Here is a 23972-nt window from a genome sequence, read left to right on the forward strand (position 1 = left end):
CAGTTCTCGTGGAGCCGCTGCAGCGGTGTGCTTGTAGGATGGCGAGTGGAACTGCTGATGTTGTGTTCCAGGTAGGGCACAGTCCTGCAGGAACATTGATCGTTTTGAAGACTTCTGAGCAGAGATAGGACCTCCCAGCCACTCCCACGTGTGCCAGCATCTGAAAACACTTTTTAAGTGCCTGCTCCTGGACTCAGCAGGAATGGCTTTTGAATTTTTATTTATTTATTTATTTTTCTTTTTTTCCCACAATCACAACCATCTCCCTTCAGTGCTCACAACCCATCAGAAAACAAGGAAAAAAAAAGCTTTTGTGTAGTTGAATGTTTCCATGAATCCCATGCATTTCCTAAGCAAGATATACTGCTCTCTTCTTTGTGTCTAATTCATAACACTTCTGTTTATAACAGCAAGGATTTACAGGAGCAGAACTGAACAGCAGAAGTGCAAATTGGGCACGTTTAAGTGCACCTTTGTACTGGGGTTCCTGTGTACCATTCCTCCAGCAGCCCGACCTGTTGCAAAAGCACTGCTGTAACGGAGCCGTGCAGTGCAGCAACAAGAGGACGGCTTTTTCTTTATCACACTGCAGGTGAAAAGTTGTTTGCTGCTGCTTTTCCTATTTTTTTTTCTTTAGGACCGCATGATCTGCTGGGGATGGACCTATGTGAGAGACGGTGAGACCTGGGCTCTTCCCTCTCTGCTGCTCTGTGTCCCCTGGCAAGTGCTTCCAGGTGCAGCTGGCCCTGCTGGAGCTGTACGGACAAGTTACACGAATTCCTTGGGTCTCTTCTCTAAGACTTATTTATTTATGTGCTCTGTGCTCAGGCTTTCCTTGTTTCTCCCTGTCTCTTATGGGTGGTGTGCCAAGATACCGCGTGGAGACCCCCAGCTGCAGTCCCATGAGCCCTGCTCCCTATGCTCTAGGATTATTTGTTTTAACTGGTTTGTATGGGATTTTTGACGTTTCTCCTGCTGGACGTAACCCCCCAAGGGGCCATTTTTCCCCTTCCTTGGGAAGATATCTCCACAAAACAGGTGCCAACGGGTTAAAAACTCCTCCAGCAGGAGCCTCCGAGAGCGGGACAGGCGGTGGCGCTCGCGGAACCCCAATCTGTCAAAGAGGAATTGCGGAGATAATAGGATTTGGGGAACGGTCGCAACTCATCGCTCGGGAGCGATCCGTGGGGGCTGCTCGGGCGCGCACCCAGCGCTTCGCACACCCGGGTGCGCGCTCGGAGCCCTGCGCGCTCCGCTCGGGAAGGGTTGGGGGGGGATGGGGGGGGGGTGCACACAGACAACAAAACCATAAAGAAAGCAGCATCAAGCGGCCGGAGGGGGGGGTTCCAACAACAACAACCACAAGAACCCAACCCCAAAGCAAAGCACGACCCCCCCCAGCAGCCCCCCAGCAGCCCCCCGCCGCAGGGCGAGGCTCCGGGGGGGGGGCCCCGCTGGGATCGCGGCCATCATGGCCCGGGGGGGGGCGGCGGGGCGGGGGCGCGCGGGGGCGGGTGCCCGGGCACGGGGCGAGCGTGCGGGGCGCGGGGCGGGGGCGCGCCGCCCCCGGGTGTCCCCCCCCCCCCCCCCCACCAAACCCCCGAGCGCCTCCCGGCTCCGCGCCGCTACCGGGGGGGGGGGACGGGCACCCCCAGCCCCTCGGGGGGCGGCCGTGTGAAAGGCAGGCTGCGGGCGGGGAGGGGGGGAGCGAGGAGGAGGAGGAGGTGGAGGAGGAGGAGGAGGAGGAGGAGGAGGAGGAGGAGGAGGAGGAGGAGGAGGAGGAGGAGGAGGAGGGAGGAGGAGTGTGTGCGTAGCGGGAGGAGGGGGGGAAGGAAACCCTCATGGAAGTATGAAGGAGATGGTGGGAGGCTGCTGTGTCTGTTCTGATGAGCGGGGCTGGGCGGAGAACCCGCTGGTGTACTGCGATGGACACGGCTGCAATGTGGCGGTGCACCAAGGTAAGAGCCCGGCCCGGCACGGCTCTGCCCGGCACGGCTCGGCACGGCACGGCTCGGCACGGCACGGCCCGGCCCCGCCGCCAGCCCCGGGCCGCGGAGCAAAGCGGGGCCGGGGCCGGGGCCGCCGCCGCCTTCCCCCCGCCGTGCGCCCCGGGAGCGGCGGGGGAGGCCGGCGGAGCGGTGAAGGGGGGGGTGGGGGGGGCTTTGTTTTATCCCCATTGTTCCAAATAACGGTGTCGCCGCCGGCCTGCCGCCGCGGAGGAGCTGTGGGGGGGGACACGGGGGGAGCGGAGGGGACCGGAGGGGACCGGAGGTGGCCGTCAGCTGCTCCCGGGGGGGCACCCACGGGCCGGGGCTCGGGGCGCTGCCCCTTACCGGGGGCACCGGCAGCGACCGGCGGTCGCTTCCTTCCGTGGGGGGGGGCTGGGGGGAGAGGAGGGGGAATCTGCCCGGTGCCCGGGGCTGGTGCCGGGCTCCGGGGGGGAGCAGTGGGCAGAGCCCCGAGCCCCCCACCCCCCCCCTCCGCCGCCCCGTGCCCGGGCTCGGCCCGCGGCCGCCCGTGGCCCCGGGTAACCCCCCGGGGGCGGCCTCGGGCCGGGAGCTGCCGCCCCCAAGGGCAGGGAGGGAGCCGGCCCTTCCCCTCCCCGCGATAAGGGCCATTTGCATTTTAAATGACTCGGAGCACGCCCCTCGCACACGCTACCGGGCCGGAAAGTTTGTCCTCGGCACCGACGCCGGGACGGGTGCGTGGTTGCTGCCGTTTAAAGGCGGCAGCGAGGTAGGGTGATGCTGCTGGTTGGTTTGTTTGGAGGAACACGGAGGTTTCTGGGCTCATCTGGCATGTCTGTTTTCCCATCTATTATTATCCCATCCATCTCCCAGCGTATCTCCAGCCTCTTCCTGGGCAGGCTCTCCCTCGGTGTCTTGCTGCGCGCTCCTGTCTCCGGCCGGGAACCTGTCCTGCGCTGCCTCTCCCCGCCTGTCAGGCCAGGTCTCTGGGTCTGTAGGTTGAGCTTTCTTCTGCTTTTCCTACGTTTGATGTGTCTGCGCTCACATCTTCTGCGAGAGCTCGCTTGCAACCAGGTGACTGAAGGGGAGGTGAAAAGAGGAAGCGAAGCTGGCGGGGGATTTCTCTCCGTTCAGTCAGTGCCTGGGTGTCTCCTGCCCTAAAACAGCCCCGCCAGGTTGCCTCCGTGTGACTGGCAGCGTGTAGGGTCTCTCTGTAAGGATGCTCGCTTGTTTTAATTTTGGTGCTGTAACTCTTGCGTTCTTCCCAAGACTTGTCAAGCCACCTGCTAGAGAACGTGCCTCTGCATAGCAATTTGTGGAGGGAGATTAAGGGCACTGGCATCCTCGTGCTCACCTCCAAGAGTAACATCAACACGTCTGTTTGCTGGCTAGAGCAGTCTCAAATCTGCAGTCCGTTTATTCTTGTAGTGTGCCTGCTCGTGGGCCCGCACGGTTACGGAGATGGATGCGCTCGCTGCGAGGCAGCCAAGCGGGTGGGCGGCGTTGGGAGGGTTGGGAGGCGTTAGGAGAGGGCACTGCTGGGGTGTTCGGAAGGCACAACTGTGTGTTTAGGGCTTGTAGGAGTCCGTCAGGATGCAGGAATTCATAAGGAGTGTAGCAGTGTGTAGTGGGTGTTCAGAATACCTTCAGTCCCCTTTTTAAAGCCCGCTCACAAACCTAGTAGCCGCGTGGTGTTTTGGTGGGCTTTTAGTCACTACACGGCAGCAAACCACTGCAGAGGCTCAGCTGGGCCTTCTAGTCTCATTCCCTACAACCACACACTAGGTTTGGTATCTCTTTGTACTGCTTGAATATCTGCAAAACCAAAGTTGCCTTTTGAAATGATTGTACAGCCCAGTAAAGAACCCTCTGTTTATTTTAAGCTTATGTTATAGCTACACATTAAAGCAGATTTTAGAAAAAAAATAAAAATAGTACCATTTCCTTGACAAAAACATCTGATTGGAAACGAAGCCTCTAATAAGATAGCGAAGAACATTTAGAAATAATATTTTAAACTCTACCCTATTTATGTTCTGCATTTTTCCTTGTTTTCTTCCTTGTTGTCTTTCTCTTTGAAGCAGTGGGCACAGAAGCTTGCACTGGCTCCAGCTGAGTGCTTGCTTTTGGCCCTAAGCCCATTGCTAAAGATGGACCCAAGGCAGGCTCCTCTGTCATTGCTTTCATGTAGTTTCTATTTTCTTGTGTATCTGCCTTGGCTCATCTTGCAGTCACTTCTTTCAGTTTAACTCCACAATCATGTTTTCCTGGCTAAAATAGCATAAAAGACGTTAGAGAGATGGAGAAAACCTATTGCGCATCATGTCTGGTCCTTTTCCCAGGGGACATCACAGGATTGCATCCAGCAGGATATTTTCAGATGCTTTGTCCAACCTAGTTTCAGATGTCTCGAGTGACTGGGATTCCATTCCAACCGTCAGCTCACATTTGAAGGTGGAATAAGGAAAATATAATTTCTTCTTTCCTAGGAGACTCCTATACCCTCACCTGGGCACAAATAGCCTTATTTCTTACCCCTATCTTTGCCAGCCTCTTGCTTTAAACCTACATGTGTGGTGGCCAAAAGCCCTTTCAGGGTCAGAAAAGCTTCCTCAAGGACTCAACAAAGACCATCCCCTGAATGGTGAGAGGGAGAAGGTCAGCAAAGAAGGTGAATGGTCTTCAGGAAACATTGCGCCATCAGAGAAGGGAATGAATTTCAAAGGAATGGGAGCTGCAGCTTGCCCAGGGAGACCCCGAGACAATCAGTAGGGTATAGAAAGCAAGAGGGATGCCTGGTGTAGCTGGATAAAAACAATTTTGTTGGGTTGTCAGCTGGAGTCTTGTATCAGTGCGGAACCTGTTTCTGGGGCTAGTCCTAAAAAACTTGAATTCAGTGATGTTGGAAGCATGCTGCAAAAGGCTGCTGCACATGACTTACAAGTTGGGAGCGTGCAGGGTAAATGTTTTTTTTTTTTCTTGATATCTGTGTGAACTCACACTGAGATTACTTCCTTTATGATACTGAGATTTTATCTTAGTCTTAATTATCGTTAAGATGCTTAATAGCCACCTATTTCATAATTTTATATTAAATCACTAGTGACATTTTGGAAGTTAAGGGGTAAGAAATTACCTTGGTTGTGATCACTAGGCCAGAATTGGACCTGGTTTATGAAGTGCTGCGTTCCCACTTAGGACATATTTTTATAAGGATATTTTATACTGGGTGTGAGCGTATAAATAAGCTTGAATAAATGTATCACACTGGATCTCTTGCAAAGGGCTGTCCGCTGTTGCAGGGTGTGGAAACTGGAAAGGGGAATAAAATGCTGCTCAGATGTAATTTTTGTTTTTGTTACCAATCTGACTAATAACAGCTTTGGCAAACTTTTATACGCAGCTGAGAAATTAACAGCCAGTTTAAAGACAGTCAAATGAACTCTCTCTGCTTTTCTTTCAGCTTGTTATGGAATTGTCCAGGTTCCTACCGGACCGTGGTTCTGTCGGAAATGTGAATCTCAAGAGAGAGCCGCCAGGGTGGTGAGTACAGAGCACACTTGTACTTACACGGAACGAATTGGTGCAGAGCCCTTCACACCTCTGCTGGAAGCAGCATGGGCCACAGACAAAAGTGACGGAGCCTGGCATTCGGTACTGCTGTGGTTGCAGTCCCAGCTCTGCCTATAGCCTGCGGTGTAACTTTGGACAAGGCGTTCACCCCTCACCTATCTGAGAAACTAATTCTCTTCTAAAATCTTTTCCCTCGTTTCTTGTTTCTACAATAGAAATAATTATGTCAAACAGCTTTATAAAGCCTTCTTAGCCATTTTGATGAAAACGCCGCCAAAGGTACTTTTAAGCAAGTTATCAGTGATGAAATTTTTGCATCTAGGGACCTCAATCTCCTAAAAAAGAATGACATTCCTCTAGAAGGTGGCTTCCCTGCAGTTTTTTCTATACAACTCCTCAGAAAGTTTTGGAGTGGAGGAAAGTTGTTAGCACCTGAGATGCTGCTGTACAGCGTATGTTGTCGTACCGACAGACAGGATGAGTTGGCATTCATATCTTATTTGCAGCAACAGTCTCCTGCATAAAGTCTTCTGAGTTTGCTCAATAGCAGAGAAAATGACAGGAAGCTGGATCAGGTTTTAGTTTCTGTCTCAGTAGCAATTTAGCAGTATGGAACACTTTGCGAATGTTCTTAATTAATTCTGGCATTTCCCGGTGAGGCAGGAAAGTGGAAACAATCAGGCCAGGACTGCCTCTTAGGCCCATCTATGTGGCAAAGTTATTTGTGCAGTAAACTAGCCTGTGAGTTTATAGCACACCAGCTACTCTGCAACTTCCCATGTGAACCCTTATCAGATTCAGCTACACCAATCAGCTGCTGGGGGGCCCGGGTATAGATCTTTACCATGTTAGTTATGCCAGAGATGCTGCTTTTGCCATGCAATAAATCTGAGACCGTTTCCTCCCTTCACTTCCTTAAAAAAAAATCAATGTGGATTAAACTTTGGCTTTTTCACATATGGAATGCCTCATCCAGCACAAACAACATTTATTAATATCTGCACTGCCTTCTGAACTGGTTTAGCCATTTTTTTTCTAAAGTACACACCTAGTGAAGCTGCTGTAGGTGACCTCTGAATACGCAGATCTGTGCAGAACGGAGCAAATAGCGTGCTCCATCTCAGCTGGGCTCTCTGCTTGCTGCACTACAAAAGTTTAATCTGTTTTGCAGATGGGCGAAGAACTTGGCAAAGATGAGTGAATGGGGGAATTAGGTATCTGTACCATGCTTTATACATTGCATTAACTCATTCCTCATTGGAAGTGGGAGTGTAAACAAGACCAGACTTTCAGACCTGAGCTCTTTTGCCTTTGTAAGATGCTGCTTTTATGCGCACTGCAGTAAAGAAGATCAAATGTGTCTTTGAGTGCTTTTACATCCTGCAGATAGTTTCATAGTAAAGAAAGGAATTTGGATTTCATGAGCCTCCTTCCCCCCTGTCTCCCAGCCGTGCAGGCAGAGAGAAGCTCTTCGGTGTTAGCTACAACTCAGTGTAAGCTGTAGTAGTGCATGTACACACAAGTCCTTCTCACCTGTGCTCATCACAAGGATCCTAACTTTTCTCTGGTGCTTTAGACACTTCAAACTGCCTCCAAGGTATCAAGAAAACAATACCTCTGCAGGTGGTTCTTTATTTAACTTGCCCTCAGTGAAATCTGTTAGACAATGCGTGGTGGGCTTCAGTCATGCCATTCAGTCCGTGGCATTCAGCCCTGCTAGTATAATAACTGAACAGTGATAATCTTCCTTCCTAAGCAGAGCTGGGGATGATTTCCTATCTAAATCCTTCACCTTTTCAGTTAAACGCCAGCAGTCATAGCAACAGACACGCAAATGGGTAAATACATAAAAAGAATCTACTTCTTTGATGTAGGGAACAGCATGATCAGAGTAAGGGAAATGAGTCAGGTCTGTGCATGGCTCTGCTGCTAACACGCTGTTTGAATCTGTGCTCCGTGGTCCAGTGAGGCTGGAAGGTGTTGGCTCTTCACTGCCCAGGGGTTTCATTGCACCTCTCTGCGTCTGGCTTTCTCTAGCTGTAAAAGCAGCGTTATCAGCCTGCAGACACTGCCTTGAGGGTCTTGAATGAGAGATGCTGCTATGTGAGCGCAAAATACACTGTCAACAGCAGGATGAATTGATATTCGTATTTCTTTCACAATGACTGTGTAGCAAACTCCTTTGCAAAACAGCAGTGTTTGTCTTCCCACATCTGCCTTCATAGAAGAATCTTAAAGCAGTTTACAAGCTTGGTCCATAACAAGCGTATTTATTGGCTAAATGTTGATACTTTTACTTTGAAAATGAGGTATGAAGGCACAAAGATCGTTGCTCTCTTTAGAGAGTACTCTAAAACATCCCAATTTCTGTGTCTGTCTTTTAGAGAGACTCCATCTCTTCAGTTTTGGAAGGAGAGCTCAGGAGCCCTGGCTTGGGTTGTCAGGTCTAATGGCTTGGTGCTCTGTCCCTGAGTTAGAAGCCCTAGGGGGTCAGAAACTCTAACCTTCACCATCACAACCTGGTTTTAATCAGCCAGCTCTGTTCTTTTCCCAGAGTTGAAATAAAAACGCTGGAGACTTCCTCGGCCTATGCAGGTTGAGTGAAAGGAAGAGGTACCACTAATCCCTGCTCATAACCTCTCCTCAGATGCGCAGGTCCCTAAAGGATGCTGTGGACACTATTGTGCTTACAGTAAGCAACTGAAAGCCCATCCACTTTGTAATCAAATTGTCTAGGAAGCCCGGTGAGCTGCAATGGCCAGAGGGCACTCATGTGAGGGATCATGTGAAGGCTTTAGCTGTCATTTAGAGGCAGGGCTATTAAAAGTCTTGTGTGGGGCCGATGGAGCTGTTAACCCCTCTTGTTACAATCAGAGCTTTGCTAATCGCGTGGTGGGAGAGCTGCTTTGATCTGAGGGGTGGAGGGGAGAGCGGAGGGGCCTTTTCAAGTGCAAATTTCTTATTACAGTGTCTCAGTTAACCCAGTTCTTTCTCTGTCTTGGCTTTCTGTGGTAATTGTGAGAGCTGCTCACCAGTGCCCTGCCTGTCTGGACCCAAACGAGGAGCAAAGTGAATCAACTCCTGTGGCCAGACATATTTCAAGCAAAGTTGCAGGAAAAGTGAGATGTGCTGCCAATGGCACTGTTTTTTTGTCCTCTCATCTCGTTTATATATTATCACAGGAATTTTGTGTTTGCCAAAGGTACCTATTTGGCATCCCCAGACACTTGACACCACAAAAACGTCTGAGAACTGGACTGAGCCTCCCTGCTGCCCTTTGTGATCATATTTACTGTGTCAAGAGGTGAAATGACAGCAGAGGAAACATTGAGTTTCCTTGAGGACGACCACCTTTGTGGAAGGTCCTCGGGGACAACTCAGCAGCAGATGTTTTTGCTGGAGGCCAGTTATTGCTCAGTACACGGGTGCCTGTTGTGGCACGGAGCACCTGCCCCATCACACATGGGGCTTGCCAGAGCTGGGTGGCTGTAGCGGAGCAGCGGCAGCAAGCATATCCCACACACTCATACCAGTACAGCTGCCGTCTCGCTTCGATACCAGGCAGCTCATTTCAAAACTTTCTGATGAAGCACATTTTTCACAGAAAAACAGCTTTTTTGTTGGTGGTTTTTTTTTTTTTTTTTTTTCTTTTTTTTTTTTGTTTTTTCACAAATCAGACATTTCCGCTGGGGAAGGAAAAGGGCTGCATGTCACAGGTTTTCAGGCTTTCTAAGCAGGCGCAGAAAAGTCAAACAAAACAATAAACGCATAGAAATGTTCCCTGGCTGATGTCACGAGAAAACAATGACCATTTCCTGGGAGGAGCCCTTGGGGCTGCGAGAGCGTCCCTCGTGTGTGGCAACGTGATCTGAAACCACCTCAGGGCTTCAACAGGGCTTTATGGCCCAGGGAGAGCTGCACGTGGCGATGGCCCGGCATGGAGGCGATGACGGGCAGGCAGGACCGCAGTGGTGAGGGGGGAAATGGAGCGCAGGCATCGCCACCTGCTCTGAGGTAGGAATGGCACTGAGGGCTGCGGCGCTGGGCTTATCTGGCTCTTGCCATCGTGCCCTGCCAGCATCTCTCTGTCCCCCTTGTTGGGTGTGCATGGGGTGGGGTGAGGCTGTTCTGCCATAGCCCTGAGGAGAGCCCTTCAGTGGGTTTGGGCTGCTGCTAGCATTGGAGACCTCGGTGTCCTGCAGACATAGCATGAGGGGGCATCTCCCCTCACCTCCAGCCACCCCTGGGTGGAGAAATCGGTAATTTCTCCCTCATAGTTGTCCCAAAAGCATGGAGTGAGGCGTGGAGCCATTGCTATCCCTCACAGCCTGTCGTGGTGCAGGGCCTGTGCCCTCCCACCCACCATGTCAGGGCTGAGGGAGCTCCCTGCACCCTCCCATGTGTCAGGGACCCTCCAGCACCAATGCTCCCCTCACTCTCTCCCTATTCCAACTCAGGGCTGGGGTTGGGGAAGCTGGGTGTCCACCTGCTGGCCCCAGGCATTGGGACCAGGCTCATCATGGCCCCTGCACCCCACTGGTGAAAATGTCACAACTGCCTCACTCAGCATTCATGAGATAGGCTGGAAAAAATATCGCAAGAGGAAGAGAGAAGGAAGGAAAGGGGCAAAGATAGATAATGGCTTTTCTTTATTTGCCTTTTGCTCTCTGAGTCACGGTTTTCAGTTTTACTTCACAACCGCAAGGGCTAAAACTTCTTTTTTAAAAGCCCTGTGAAAGTCAAGGTTCGCCTGCAGCCCTGTGGCTCTTGGGCTGAGGCTTTAAATACATCCTCGTCACACAGGACGATATCGAGCTGTGTCACAGTCTTTTTGTACCCAAACCGCTTTCAGCCCTTCTTCCACTTCCTCTCTTTGAAAGCAGCCCCATCTTTTATAAGCGTGTTTTAAATTAATCATCTCTTTTCTGGCCCCGTGCCCCTGGGAGTTAGATTAAACTTGTTGTTTCTGCTTAATTTCAAGAGATGTGAACTGTGTCCCCACAAAGATGGAGCCCTGAAACGGACCGACAACGGAGGTAAGTACTTCTGCGTGGAGCCGGTATGTCTTGCAGTGCCTCCCGGCAGCTGTCCCAGGTGCATTTTTTTTTTTCCGAGCCTATGTCACCAGAAAGGGAAGGCTGGCGGCTTCAGAGGAATGAAAACACTCTGCCTTTTCTTACAAAACTTCACCTTCTGAAATCACCATGGTGAGAAGACCTTTCCCTGGGGGGAAATCTGACTGGCCCCTGGCTGGTATTGGAGCACAGCCCGTGAAATGTGCTGTTTCTTGAGGTTAACCCTGCAGGAATTAGTGCATGATACATCACTGTTTATGGAAAAATGGAAGTTGCTGAGTTATTTGCCTCAGTGATGTGATCCTCAGGTTAATGGAGCCTCAGCCTTGAGTCCCCATCCAAGAGTAGGGGACCAGGACACAGCAAAGGTGTTTCTCTCTGTGGGACTTACTTGTGCATCATTGATGCTTGTCAGCCTCTGGTACCGTGAAGTACTGTGGAGTCTGATTTCAGTTGTCAGAGCTAGCAGCTATTGATGCTGCTGGCTGTATGGATCAAACTTGTTTTTCCTCAAAATCTTCTTATTTTTCAGAAAGGCCTCTCTACCTACCTGCCACTTACCTTAATACACTAAGAGCTAAATTAGGCAAGGGGGTCTTTATTATAATAGATCCCATATTTAGAGCAGAAGCCCTAAGTCGAGGATATTTCGTAAAAGTGTCCATTAGGGCTATCATAAATACTGAGAGCCTTAGTGCGGTAGTAAAAGTACCATGTTGGGGGATTGTTTTATAACTACATAGCATCTTCTTCCAAACATGTTATTATGTGGTTTGGTCAGGTCCCTGTAGACAGGCACAAGAAGTGTTATAAACATGCCACTATACAGAATTATATAGCCCGAGTACTTACAGTGCTGTATGATTCCATATTCATGGAGCTTGGTTCTGCCTGCCCAACTGAGTCCATCCTAATTCTAGCTAAATCTTTCCTGTGCAGTAGGCATACCAGTATGGATCGTCCCCCATAGGCTCCTGACCTTCAAGCTTTCTCAGTTCTGTCCTGATCAGATGGTATTTCGATTTACACATTTGATTTGGGAAGTGTCTCGGTGGATTTAGATTTTAATCTAACTTGGCTTGCTGAAAAAGAGCCTTCTTTAACCATTGATAACAGCCAATAAAGGGAGCTTTGTTTCCACTGGCATGGGACTACACGTCAAACTTGTCCCATCAGCATCATTTACTGTTTGGATGCTTTTCTGGGTTTGGCTAGGTCTTCAGCTCTGGGTCCTAAGTCCTGAGGGAATGTTTTTAAGGGCAATGAGTGCTGTACATTTATTTTCCCAAGGAAATCTCTGCTTTCTTATTTCATCTGGAGGTGGTATCTGTCTATCTTTCTCCCACAAAGGATTTGATTCCTAACCAAGTTACAACAAGCAGTATTTCAAATCTAGCATCTAACTTAAGTTGGCTTCCTTCCTGTACCCTCCTCCTTCTTTCCCTCCCATGCTTGTCTGCAGCCTTGTCTGAGTATAAGACTCCGCTGGATTGCCCCGTGTGAATCTCTGCTCTCTGTCTTGTTTGCTTCTCCAGGGTGGGCCCACGTTGTCTGTGCTCTGTACATCCCAGAGGTGCAGTTTGCCAATGTGCTCACCATGGAGCCAATTGTCCTGCAGTATGTACCCCACGACCGCTTCAACAAGGTAAGGCCTCCTCTTTCTCCTGCTGCCCCAAATGTACTTGCCCTGTCTTGCTTTTCTGTGGTTGTCTGTGTCCTCCATGTCTCCTGTCCAATTTATTTTAATTTCCAGGTACTTAGATCCCTTTAAAAATAACTAACAATGTAAATGTAAATTTTCTTGCGAATAACTTTTGATGTTCTGTTTTCCTCTCCCTTAACTTGACAACCTGAGCAACCCTGCCACTCCTTGGAGATGCATGTTGGTTAATCCATATTTTGATCAGACCCATTTGTTATTTGGGAGAAAAAAAAGATGCATAAGTTTTGTGCATGCCACCGAGAAATAACCCAGAACTGCTGTCGTAGGAAGGAGATGACTGGACACAAGTTATGAGTTCTTGAAGGCTTTGCCTCCTGGAGAAGAATGAGAGTGAAATAGTCTACCTCTATGAGTGACCTTTTTTTTTTTTTTTTTCTTTTTTTGCAGACCTGCTACATCTGTGAAGAGCAGGGCAGGGAGAGCAAAGCAGCCTCTGGAGCGTGCATGGCCTGTAATCGGCACGGCTGCCGGCAAGCTTTCCATGTCACCTGGTGAGTTCCCCGCAGTATCACCCCAGGAACAGCCCCAGCTACTGGTTTTGCTGCTATTTGTTTTTGAGGCTGCACCAAACAGGTGGCATGGGGTTTTGGGCAAATCATACTGCTTTTATTTTAGGCAAGGGGTATCTCATCCTTGCTCAATTTGTGCGGGGAACTTCCGCGGGAAGGCTGAGGTTTCACCAGCAAGCCTTCCCTGGTGAGAATGAAGTCTGGGGATTTCCCTAGGACTGTGAGGAATTCAAGAAGAGAAGAGATGAGTCACAACCCAGGAATGTTCCTTTTCGGCGCAGCACATACAAAAGTATCATCTAGATGATGTGATTTTAAGGGCTGATATCCTCGTGTACCCTGCAGCCTGAAAACAACACTGCCTGTCAGTAGAACATGGGGATTCCCAGCTTTACGTGGATTCCTTGTTCATGATACGTGTTTTGTTGGGATTGTTACTGATTGCCCAGGCCTTAAGAAAGACAAAAATTGCAAAACAATTTGGTAGGAAAGTACTGACAATTTTAAAGATCTTAATATGAATCGTAAATAGTCTGAACTCCTTTCAGGGTCTTTGAAAGCTATTTGCCAAGCAGGACAGGAGACTTCAAGACCTTGCCTGGATATCTTGAACTGTGTTTTGCTTGTTGATGGGATACGTTTTATGTCTGTACAGTTGGCATTATCCTCCTCTTGATTTCATGTATTTCAGTGCCCAGATGGCTGGCCTCTTATGTGAAGAGGAAGTCCTAGAAGTCGACAATGTCAAATATTGTGGCTACTGCAAGTACCACTTCAATAAAATGGTGAGTTTCTTCATCCCTTCAATGGATTTTATTTTAAGGCATTGTCTTCATTCTAGATTGTATCTGTGCTCTGAGCAGTAAGAAATGCCAGGAATACATAAACAAGGTCTGCAGGATGCTTCTCTTTTCAGCCATTCAGACAGAGTCACTTAGGAATAAAAATAAATTTATTTATTGCATTTTTATAGCATCTTTAGACTCATTTTCAAAACCACAGGCTTAATTCTTCCATCTGCTTTCCCTGACCCTGTCTTGTATGGTTGAAAATGTCCCAAGAAGTCAAATGGATGTTTTTTCTTAGAAGAAAGATGCTGAAGCACTGCCCGTAGGGTAAGAGGCAGCTTGAGACAGGAAAAGAGAGCAGCCAGGGAGTTAGTGTACATCAGGCCCTCTGGGCAGGAGGGTGTAACACAGAACAGCCCGAGCTGTTCTGTGCAGCCTGAGGACAGGGACAGTCCAGAAGAGACCGGAGTCATTCAGGGATGGTTTGAGGGATATTTGGGGCAAAGGATTTCCCCCTATTATTTACAGGACTGAGAGGAATCCTTTCCCTGTTCTGCATAATTAGTAGACACCTGCTCTCCCCCCTGCAGCAAAAAGGAAACTTGATCCTCTCTGTACAGGTTTATCTATCAGTGGCTCCTTTGTTGCTGGCTTTTCCCACTTTCCTTTCTGCTTATCTGTGCTGTCACATGCAGTGACTGATGTCTTGAGCTTCCCCTCAAAGTCAAACTGGAGGGCACCTTCCCTGCCCTTCAGGTACCCTCAGTATCTGATACAAGCGGAGCTCTGTATCAGATTTACTGATGTTGAGATAGATAGCAGGATTTCTGCTGGTGCCTGGAGTCTGAGATCAGAGCATCCTTCCATACACATACACACCCACACCCCACGCAAGACCAAAACACGGACGCTGCTGCTCAGGAGGACTGACTTCTCCACACAGTATTGCTGCTGCCATTTATCTTGTTGTTTACAGAACAGCCTCTTAGCTGCTGTGCCTTTCGTAGAAGCGTCAGTGTGCATGGGTCACCAAAACCCCAGGATTTTTAGGAGTTTTATAATTTGGCCCTGCATGTTGTAGACAAGCCATTTACCATAACATTGTTCACTGTAACAGTGAAAACCAGACTCTATAACAGATTCCTCTCTCTCTCCCTGTCTCCTATCCCTGTCGTCCATCTCTTCCCTTCCCCACTTACCTCAGAAGACCTCACGTCACTCTGGAGGGAGCTCCTTCATTGCTGGAAGACGGAGTCGATCCACGTCCCCTGCTCAAGAGAAGCACGTATCCCACCACGAAAGGCCAAAGAAGGTAAGATCTGCACAGAGCTGTCACTTCAGAGGTAGAGTTGTGTGGGATGGAGGTGAGAAGGGGAAGAGTGTGCAGAGAGTACTGATGGCTTGCTTCTCAGGTGAGCCCTGACTCTGCAAAGAGTTTCACAGTCAGAGGTGTGAGTAGTGGCTGTGTTTCTAAAGACAACACTAGAAATGTGTATGTAAATAGAGCAGCACAGCCACGGGGAATGTGGAGCCAAGTTTGTGTGTTCAGATTATGCCAGAGGGTTCTTGGCAGAACACACTCACGAAATGTGCGACTTTCCCATTTCTAACTTGGGGCAGGTCCACTTTGAGGGTGACATTGTGCTATGGTTTCCAGCTACTGACTTGATCTGTGTGAAAGTACTTTGGGCTGTGGTTTTAAATGCAGCAGCTCAGGAACGTAAACTGGAGGTCGTTGTCCTCAGATCCCAGAGTCCAAGCTTTAGAGGACTGATTAGCAATCTGCATTGTGGCTGGCAGGGTACTTGTAGGCAACAACAGTAGCTAGCATAGCTTAGGTAGTACATTGTTAGTCAGATTGGCCACCTGCTTCAAATCTACTTGTGAAAACAATTTATTTTTGCTGAACAAGTATTTAGAAGAGCACTGAATGCCAGATCTGACAGGTACAACAGTTATTTGTTTAACTGTGCAGGTTAAGACATACTCATCACAACTGCTGCAGTGTTACAGGACATGTTAACAGCACACCAAGGTTCATAATTAACCAACTGACTCACGTGATGAAGGCTCATATTTCAAGGAAAAACGGCAGTGAATGTGTAAGGCAGAATCCCAGCAGACTTCAGGGTTCTGATAGGGGTGCAGGTTCTGATGTCGAAGGGTCTATACCGAAAGAAATTAGGAGACCAGAGGCTTGTGAACTGTTTATAATTGTAAAAAATAAATAGCTCTGATAGGTGGGACATGTGCTTTTTGGAGTACTTAGGTTCTAATGCAAGTGACAGCAAACTAAGAAATCGTCTCCATCTGTTGATGTATACAGCTGTTAAAATATCAAGAATTCTCAGTGTAGTACCGCCGTCCTCCTTTGCACCCCATCCGTCCGAAACAGTGCTGTAGGCTCTGGACCACAAATAACTTTTGCAGGAATACTTTCAGGATGGTCAGATAGTTTTTAATACTTTATGGGCCAGATCCTGTGTTTTGTTTTTTTTTTTGCTAGGAGAAATCCAGAATTACTCCACCAAGAAACCTCTAGATTTATTCCACTGTGGTCAAAAGCCAAATTTACCGTGTTGCGTGAACCCAGTTGGTGATTCCCATTCAAATCGTGGTGTGAATTTTTCCAGTCTTGCTTTGGGTGTCTGGCTGTTTTCTTTTTTGTTTGTTTGTTTCTGTCTTGTTGCAGCAGACGTCCTCACAATCAATACATCATTATGAATAGTAATAATAGTGACCCACATCCAGAAACAGCCCAGCGACACGCTGGTGGGTTTTGTGGCTGAAGGCTGATGGATCCCAGCCCAGTTTCCCAGGGACAAGGGCATCCAGGCTTTCAATAAGTGTGGCCATCAGTTAATACCTGCTGGCACCCTTCTGCCAGGCCCAGCTGAGAGTCCATAAACGGTGTGGGCAGGAAAGCAGTCTCCCTCTTTATTTACAGAGGTTATCCCTCACCACCCGGGTTGGAGCACTGCCCACCTTGCCCACTTGGTGTCTGGGGAACCTGCCCAAACCCTACCCGATAGGTGGCAAACAGGCAACCCTCCCCTCCCCAGGCTGCACGTCCAAAGCCGTGCCCACCCCGCTGTGACACCGAGGCAGTAAATTTCCAACTGCCGACGAGGCTGGAAAACATATTTGGAGTATTTGCTCCCCTTGTGTGTTCAGCTGCTGCGAGGCGAGGAGGAGGGAGAAAGAGCATCTGTGCCGCGGGCCGGGAGCAGCGCTTGGCACAAGGTTGGCGCTGCGCTGGAACGCGTTATTTTTAGCAGGCAGAGGGGGTGGCGAGAGGGCAGGATCGGGGTGATTGGCGGCGGATTTGAGAGCTCAGCTGTAATTATAACGGGCAGACGGTGCAGGTCCCAGGCTGGGGGCTGGAGGCGGGTTTCTATATTTGCACAGCTTCTGCTGGCGGGGTGGGAGCGCGGTCTCGTGGCCGGCAGGTAGGGCAGGGGAGCGCCGCTTCCCGGCTCTGGCTGGAAAGCAGGTCAGCGCCAGGGGGAGAGCGAAAACAGGAGGACTGCGGGTTTATTTATAGGCTTCTCAGTGGCGCTTGCCACTATTGTTAGCCTCTGGGTTCCTCACAAACGTGCAGAGGCTCCGTCTCGCTGCTGCCTCGCTGCTCTCCCCTCCTGGCTGCTCATAGTGCTTTGAGCAGCAGCTCCGGCAGGGGCCCCGTCAGGGCTGGGGTCTCTTGGCACGGCCACAGCCGAGTGCAAGATCCTCTCCTTCTCCTTACAGAGGGGGAGCTGGCCCGGAGAGGGGTACGAGGGGTGCAAAACAGCTGCGTGGGCAGGGTGAGGAAGGCTGCTGGAGGTGCTGGGCTGTTTGCAGGTTTTGGGGGGGGTGCTGGGGTGCAGGGAGAACGGGCGCGAGGCCGTGTGAGCACGCAGACGAGGAGGGGGCTGGACTTCCAAAAAGGTTTCGGAGTCCGTGACCGGCAGTGCGTGATCTCCTTGCACGTGTTTCAGGGGTGCTGGGCATGCTGCTGTGCTGACCGGGAGCAGAGAGGTTTTGTCTTGAGCCTGTCCAGCTGCACAGACAGCCAGTCCCATCCCGCAGAGCTGCAGGCGGTGCTGGGGAGCTGAGCACTCAGCAGCAGAGCAAAATGCGTGCAAGTCCCCAGTCTGCAGGTGCTCCCTTCCAGTGCAGGGCTCTCCGGCTGTTTTCTTAGAGGAAACCTGACTGAGGGGCACCGGATTTAACCCGCTGGCTTCAGTGGGAGAAGGAAGACAGCAGAGACTCCGGATTTGGACTCCTAAACCCTTCTGTAAAGCGGCTTGGCATTTGTGAAGAGTCTTGTTCTCTGCGGGACAAGGGACAATTGTGATGTGGGACTGCAACCAGCGTCAGGATCCCCCGCCCCTCGCAGGCACAAATGATACCAGCCCAAGCATTTCCTTCTGTGCTGTCCTGAAAATGGGAAGGCTCCAGGCCTTGGGTTTTCCTCAGAACACACCAGGCCTTAGAGAAACCAAACCCATTTATTTCTTTGGGCTGGGTATTGCCATGTGTGCGCTCTACCCTGTGGGAGCCTTCGCAGGGTTTGTTTAAAAAAAGAAAGAAGAAAGAAAGAAAGAAAACAATAGCCAAGTACCAAGAAAACGCTGGATGACGCACAGGGGTTGAATGAAGTACAGATGTTCTGTCACCTATATTGTCTGCTGGAAATGCACAGAAAAAAATCACCACACTTGGTGGAATGAAATCTGTCCCCACAGGAGCGGCCGAGCACGGACTCCAAAGCACTGCAGCATTCGGAGGCACAAACCCCACCAGGAGAGACCTCATCCAGCACTGTTCTTAGAGAGCACGGGGCAAAATCAGGGAACTTTTTAATTTGGATAGGGGACATCCTTATGGGAGGAGCAGGGAGGAACGGTCCCTGTCCCGGAATACACCTTGAGCTCCTGAACTGCCTCCCGAGCTGCAGGGGGGGGACTTAATGGGGACACCAGGCCTGTGGCTGTCCTGCCCCTTCTCCCTGCAGCCCCCAGTCCCGTGGTGGCTGAGCAGATGCACGGCAGAGCCTCCCTCCCCACCGCCCGTCCGTCTGCCTGTCCGTCTGTCTGTCTGTCTGTCTGGCCCAGATGCCAGCAGAGGAAATGAGCCGCGCTGAAACTCAGCACACTGCAGAAGCTGTGCTGGGCTGAAACCTAAACCCGCGGGGTTCTGTGAGGGGCTTTGTGCTCACCTCCGAGTTGGTGAGGGAGGTCTGCCTCTCGGGGCTTTGTTTCCACACAGGCACCGAGGAGCCAAGCGGACGATTTTTCCGATCGGGATGCAGGTGGCTGCTCACGAGACACAGTGTTTTGGGGAGGGAGTGCTGGACCTAGATCTGCTCTCATCTAGCTGTAATAGCCTCGTTTTGTAGCATCCTTGCTTGGCTTACTGGGGCCTCTTATGCAGGTGTTTTGCCACCCCCAGCCAGTCCTTCAGTTAGCAGGGGCGCAGCGACAATTTGAGATCACAAATTGAGATCACAGGGGTTTGGTGCCCCTCTGCCCAGTGCTGCCTTCCTCCTCGCTGCGGCTGCCATGGCTGCAGCCCAGAGCCAGGCTTCCTCCTTCTCCTCCTCCTCCTCCTCCTCCTCCTCCTCCTCCTCTGGGCAGGGAGTGCAGAGAGCCTGGGAAAGAGGGAGGGAGCAGCAGAGCCCGCTTGGCTCTTCCCAGCTCCTGGCTCTGCCCTCCCTCCTTCCCCTGCCCAATCTACTTTTAATGATCCCACTGCTGGTGTCCAGCAGATTAGAAGAGGGGGCTCAGGGAAGGGGAGACGGCGGTGGGGGGAGCGAGAGGGAGCTGTGCACAGCCCTTTTTGGCAGCCGGAGATCCTGTTTCATTCCTCCTGCGCTGGGGAGCTCGAAGGGAGATTGTGGCGCTGGCACGCCCCCGATGCGGCCGCGCTCCCCCCGCCGCAGGCCTGGCCTGCTCCGTGCCCACATGCCAAGCCCCAGCTGCTCGGCCCTGCATGGAGAGAGTTTGTTTTCCACCGAGGTTGTTGCTGGGGGCAGGTTCATGTTCCCTGCAGACCGCAGCTCGCCCAGCCAGCCCGCCTGCCGCAGGGAGCGCCGAGCGGCTGCAAGGTAGGGCCCGGCTTCTGCCTGCAAAGATGGGATGGGGGCGGTGGAAGGTTCCCTGTGCCCGCTGCATCCTCCCTGCTTCCTCCTCTTCCCCTGAGTCCTGCTTCGTGGCACAGCCAGGCGAAGTTCTGGGCCCAGAAAAGCCAGGTGGGGAGGGTCACTTGAGATGCGGGGGGCCGGTGCTGCTTCCCTCCTCTCCTCTCACCCTCCCCTCTCTGTTTGCACCCTGCGGCTCGTGCAGGAAGCATTTGAAGCCTTCCGGTTCCTGGAGAGAGAACCCACACGTTTAAAAAGCCGCTGGTGTGAGCTGGGGAACGCCCCGGGTTGTCTTAGTGCGTGTCAACACAGGCAGGAGGGACTGAGCACCAGGACCGACCCAGGGCCTCGGTCCTTGCACCCTGTGCAGAACCTCCACTGGGTAAAGCATTAATTGTCCTGCTCGTTTAGCCCAGGGCATTAATTGTCCTGTCTGTTTAGCCCAGGACGCTGTGTTTATCCAGTGATACTGAAGAAGATGTCAAACCATGTTGCCTGAGGACCCAAAAGCATTAGAGAGCAGCTGGAGGGGGCAGAGGGGTCCTGCTGGGTGCACGAAGGCAGCAAGTACCCGGCTCTGCAAAGCTCGGGGGCTGCCGGCTGCAGACTGAGAGCTCCCGGGCTCCATCCCCTGTGGGTTTCTGCAGGAGCTGCACAGAGCCTGGATAAGGAGATGCTGTGGGGTGGGGAAGGGCACTGGGTGGGCATGGTAGAGGAGCAAGGTGAGCGGTGGGCACGGCCGGGGGCTGTGTGCAGCACGGGTCGGCTCCTCGACGGGCTGCGGCGGCCCTGGGTGCAGCGCAGCCCTTTGAGCAGAGCACGAAAGCCGGGCTCTGTGGGACAGATTTCCTGCGTAGTTCAAAGTGCAGTTGCTCAGCACATGGAGTCAGGGCAGGATCTTCAAAAGAGCTCACTACCCAGCGTTTCGGAAAACCTGATCGTTTATCCGAGCATCTGAATGGGAGCGGAGGGTTCCAGAAATCTGGTCCCTATTGTGCGGGCTGGCTTCTTGCTGAATGCGTGCATATGTCCGCACTCCTACATGCAGCCAGGGGACTGCTCAGTTAGCGGGTGTAGGCTCTGCACCGCGAGGAGAGCTTTTTCAGACAGCAGACAGCCAGGATTTTGAAGCTGGAGGATGTGAGTTCGGTTGCTGCCATCACAGCGAAGCTGGGGGAGGTTTTATGGTTCGTGGTGGTGACAGTCAGGACGTTCCTGCCTTTCCCCACACGTGTGTGTGTAGGTGTGGAGGTTCCTTGTCATTAGCCAGAGTGGCTCGGCTCTCTTTTCTCTCCTCTTGACTTTGATTTGTGAAGTTAAACGGTTCCAGGGCTGTCTCGTTAGCGTTTACAGCATCATGTTTTAGTCCTGCCTGCTGCACCTTTATGAGCGAAATGCATTTGGGGCTTGGAAGATGACAATAAGCTCTGTGGTATTCAGGAAGTTGAAGGACCCGAGTTTGTGCAGTTATTTGGCAAAACGTTTTGCAGGGAGGGTCTGGCTCCTGCTTCCATTTCTCTCTTCTCTGCGTGGCTGCAAGTGGGCGACCGTGTGTCCGGTGGGGCAGGGTGCCTGCCTGCCTTCTCTGCCTGAGTTTTTGGATGACTTGCTGTGAAATCGTTGCAAGATCTCTCATCCCACGTGCCCTGCTTTCTCCTTTTGTAAAACGAGATGCGGATATGAAGAAGCTCTCCTGAGCTCGTTGAAATTCTCTGCTGCGTGCTACCAAGTGAGTGCAAATCGTTCCTGCTGGTGGGATAACGAACAACCGGTCCCAGCCCTGCCACTGAGAGGCACGTAGCCTGCGACAGGCGTAACTCTGCGCCACTGCTTCCCATCTTCCTGTCCTAGATAGCCCACGAGACTTGGGCAGTATTTATAGCACGAGAAGCCCCCGAGTATTTAAAACATCGTGAGATTTAGTCAAGATTTCGTTTAAGTTCGTGTCTCAGCACTTAGCTTGTAGAAATCACATTCTCAAGCTTTTCTCATTCAGTGCCAAAGCTGTAAATGCGTGCTGAAGGAAGGGGGAAAAAAGGGAGAAAAAAGATGAGAAAAAACAGAGATCCTTGCAAAATGCTGTAGCTCCAGGAACTGAGGCTTTAGCAGATATGACGAACACCAGGAGTCTGGTGATAACATGATGGAGATGGGTGGATATCGGGAGCGCTGCTGGTACTCGGTCGGACACCCAGCAGGAGCAGCGAGGCTTTGGCTGGATTTGCCTCCCTCTTCCACCAGCTCATCCCAGAGAAAGCCGCTGTGGCCTGGTGGCGGATTTACGCCGGCGGGGTCACTGGTGGCTGCGGGTGGGCCTCGTGTCCAAGGGCACTGAGAACTCGGCCAAAGCCACGCTGGGAGGTGCCGGTATCTGAAGTGCTTTTGCTTCACCTCTGCATGCCTTCACGCCTTCTTGCTCTAGCCTTTTAATCCTGCCCCTTCTCCTCCCCCCCCCCTTTTTTTTTTTTTCTTTTTACATTTAACTTATTGTTTGTAAGCTAATTATTCCACTTTCTTCTCTCAAAAAAATAATAAATAATTAATAAAACACCACAGCAGAGCTCATCCATTACTGCAGTTGCATCTTCCCTCTGCCAGCATCCCATCTCAGGGCTTTGCCTGCCCGAGGAAGCAGTCAGCATCCTCCTGGAGAGTCAGTGAGCTCCTACGTGACTGCCCTGCTCTGAACACACCTTTGGTGGACAGGGAGGGCTTCAGCTTCTAGATTAAAGCACCCATGTGAGGGAGCAGTACCAGAGCAGGCGTTCTTTCCCCTAAAAAAAACAAGAGGATGGATTTTTCTACCTCTCATCCAGGTGTTTGTCTGACAGCAGATCTCTTGATCCACAGACCAGTGACCACACCGGCAAGGCTGGAATTGAGCACAAAAGTTTCCACAGCTCCAGCCAAGCAGGCCGTGCCTTTAGCTGACACCAGTAGCACAGAAAAGCTCCCGTTGCCAGCCAGCTTTGTCCCTACAGGAGCACGCGGCTGAGGAAGACCGTGAGGAAGCAGGAGCATGTGATGGAGCACGCTCTCCTATCCTGCCACCGTGCCTGCCAGCTGGCTCGGGCATCCACAACCCCCACTGACTTCGGTGGGAGCCATGGCCTGTCACAGGCGTGTGTTTTCAGTCCATTCCCTGAAAACATCTCGGTTTTAGCATAAACATCCAGATAGCAGGACGCAAGCACAGCCACTTCGGTTGCAGTGCGTTCCCCAGGAGACCGTAGCAGCAGGGTGGGCAGCGCTCCGTGTTTCTCAGGCCATGATTTTTTCCTTGGTTTGCAGCTTGAAGAATCCCATCTTTCTGGGGTTTTAGTGAGAGAGAAAACAGGATGAAGAAATCAATCTAACTAGTCTGGCTGCAGTTAGCAGAGATGGACCCAGCCCAGCTGTTCTCTGCTGGGAGAGGAGGTGGGGAGGATCTCTGGGTTGGATTCAAGCGTGGTTTCTGAGATCTCCCCCGACTGATCTCTCTACCTGTGCACGTGCAACACGTGCTGGAGTCAAGATCCTTCCGCTGGCTGTACAGGGTGTATCCGAGAAGCCTTTGAAGAAGGGAGAGAGCGAGGATAAGGGGGCACAGAGCCCCTTTGGGGAAATAGCAAGAGGAAAGCTCAGGTTTCTTGAAATCAGCCAGAGCTTGTTAAATCCTTCCCTATCATCTTACCATAAACTGATTCAGGGGCTTCTGTTGATATTCTGTGCTCCAGATGTTGGCTGCAGCTGGGGCAGAGATAGTGGGACGCTCCCAGCCAGAAGCTGGGGCGTGGGGGAAGGGATACTGGGCTCTTGTGGATGGGTGGAGAAGGGAAGAGGAATATGAATGTATGGTTGTAAATCCACCCCTACACACCCTCCTTTCTTTTCCCTTACAACTGCTATTCTCAGCAGAGGAAAAGAGCCTTCCAGTATTCTCTGATTTCTTTTGCAGAGTCGTAAGGACAAGGAAAGACCTAAACAGAAGCACAAAAAACGTCCAGAATCTCCCACCAGCCTTACGCCAGCCTCGGTGCCCGTCGCTGCAGAAAAGGTACCAAACCCGCAGGATGCGAGCGCGTGAGTGCGGGGTGGGGAGAGAGGGAAGGAGGAAGCCACCAAGGCTGGCTTTCCGAGGAAGTGGGAAGGGTGGTGCAGAAGAGGAGAGAAAGAGCTTTTGTCCACTTATTTCGATTCCTGATTCGTCACATTCTCACTCTCTCTGCCTGCCTCC

The 23972-nt window shown here is 51.3% G+C and overlaps 1 protein-coding gene across 2 annotated transcripts in view; it reads left to right on the plus strand.

Annotated features, from left to right (window-relative positions):
* Positions 1-1849: 1849 nt before the first annotated feature.
* The window catches only part of MLLT6 (MLLT6, PHD finger containing), a gene marked incomplete at its 5' end in the record, with an annotated part of 44685 nt that continues 22562 nt past the window's right edge, over positions 1850-23972 (plus strand). Inside the window, 8 exons of one of the 2 annotated variants that reach the window (XM_084301275.1) lie at positions 1850-1958; positions 5431-5510; positions 10522-10576; positions 12151-12260; positions 12726-12829; positions 13539-13632; positions 14840-14947; positions 23694-23792. In XM_084301275.1, the coding sequence (XP_084157401.1) occupies positions 1850-1958; positions 5431-5510; positions 10522-10576; positions 12151-12260; positions 12726-12829; positions 13539-13632; positions 14840-14947; positions 23694-23792 (759 nt within the window). The remainder of the gene's footprint in view (positions 1959-5430; positions 5511-10521; positions 10577-12150; positions 12261-12725; positions 12830-13538; positions 13633-14839; positions 14948-23693; positions 23793-23972) is intronic. The other variant, XM_084301276.1, reaches the window with a different exon arrangement.

Source organism: Netta rufina, assembly GCF_964035555.1.
Source record: "Netta rufina genome assembly, chromosome: 24".
NCBI classification, from domain to species: Eukaryota; Metazoa; Chordata; class Aves; order Anseriformes; family Anatidae; genus Netta; species Netta rufina.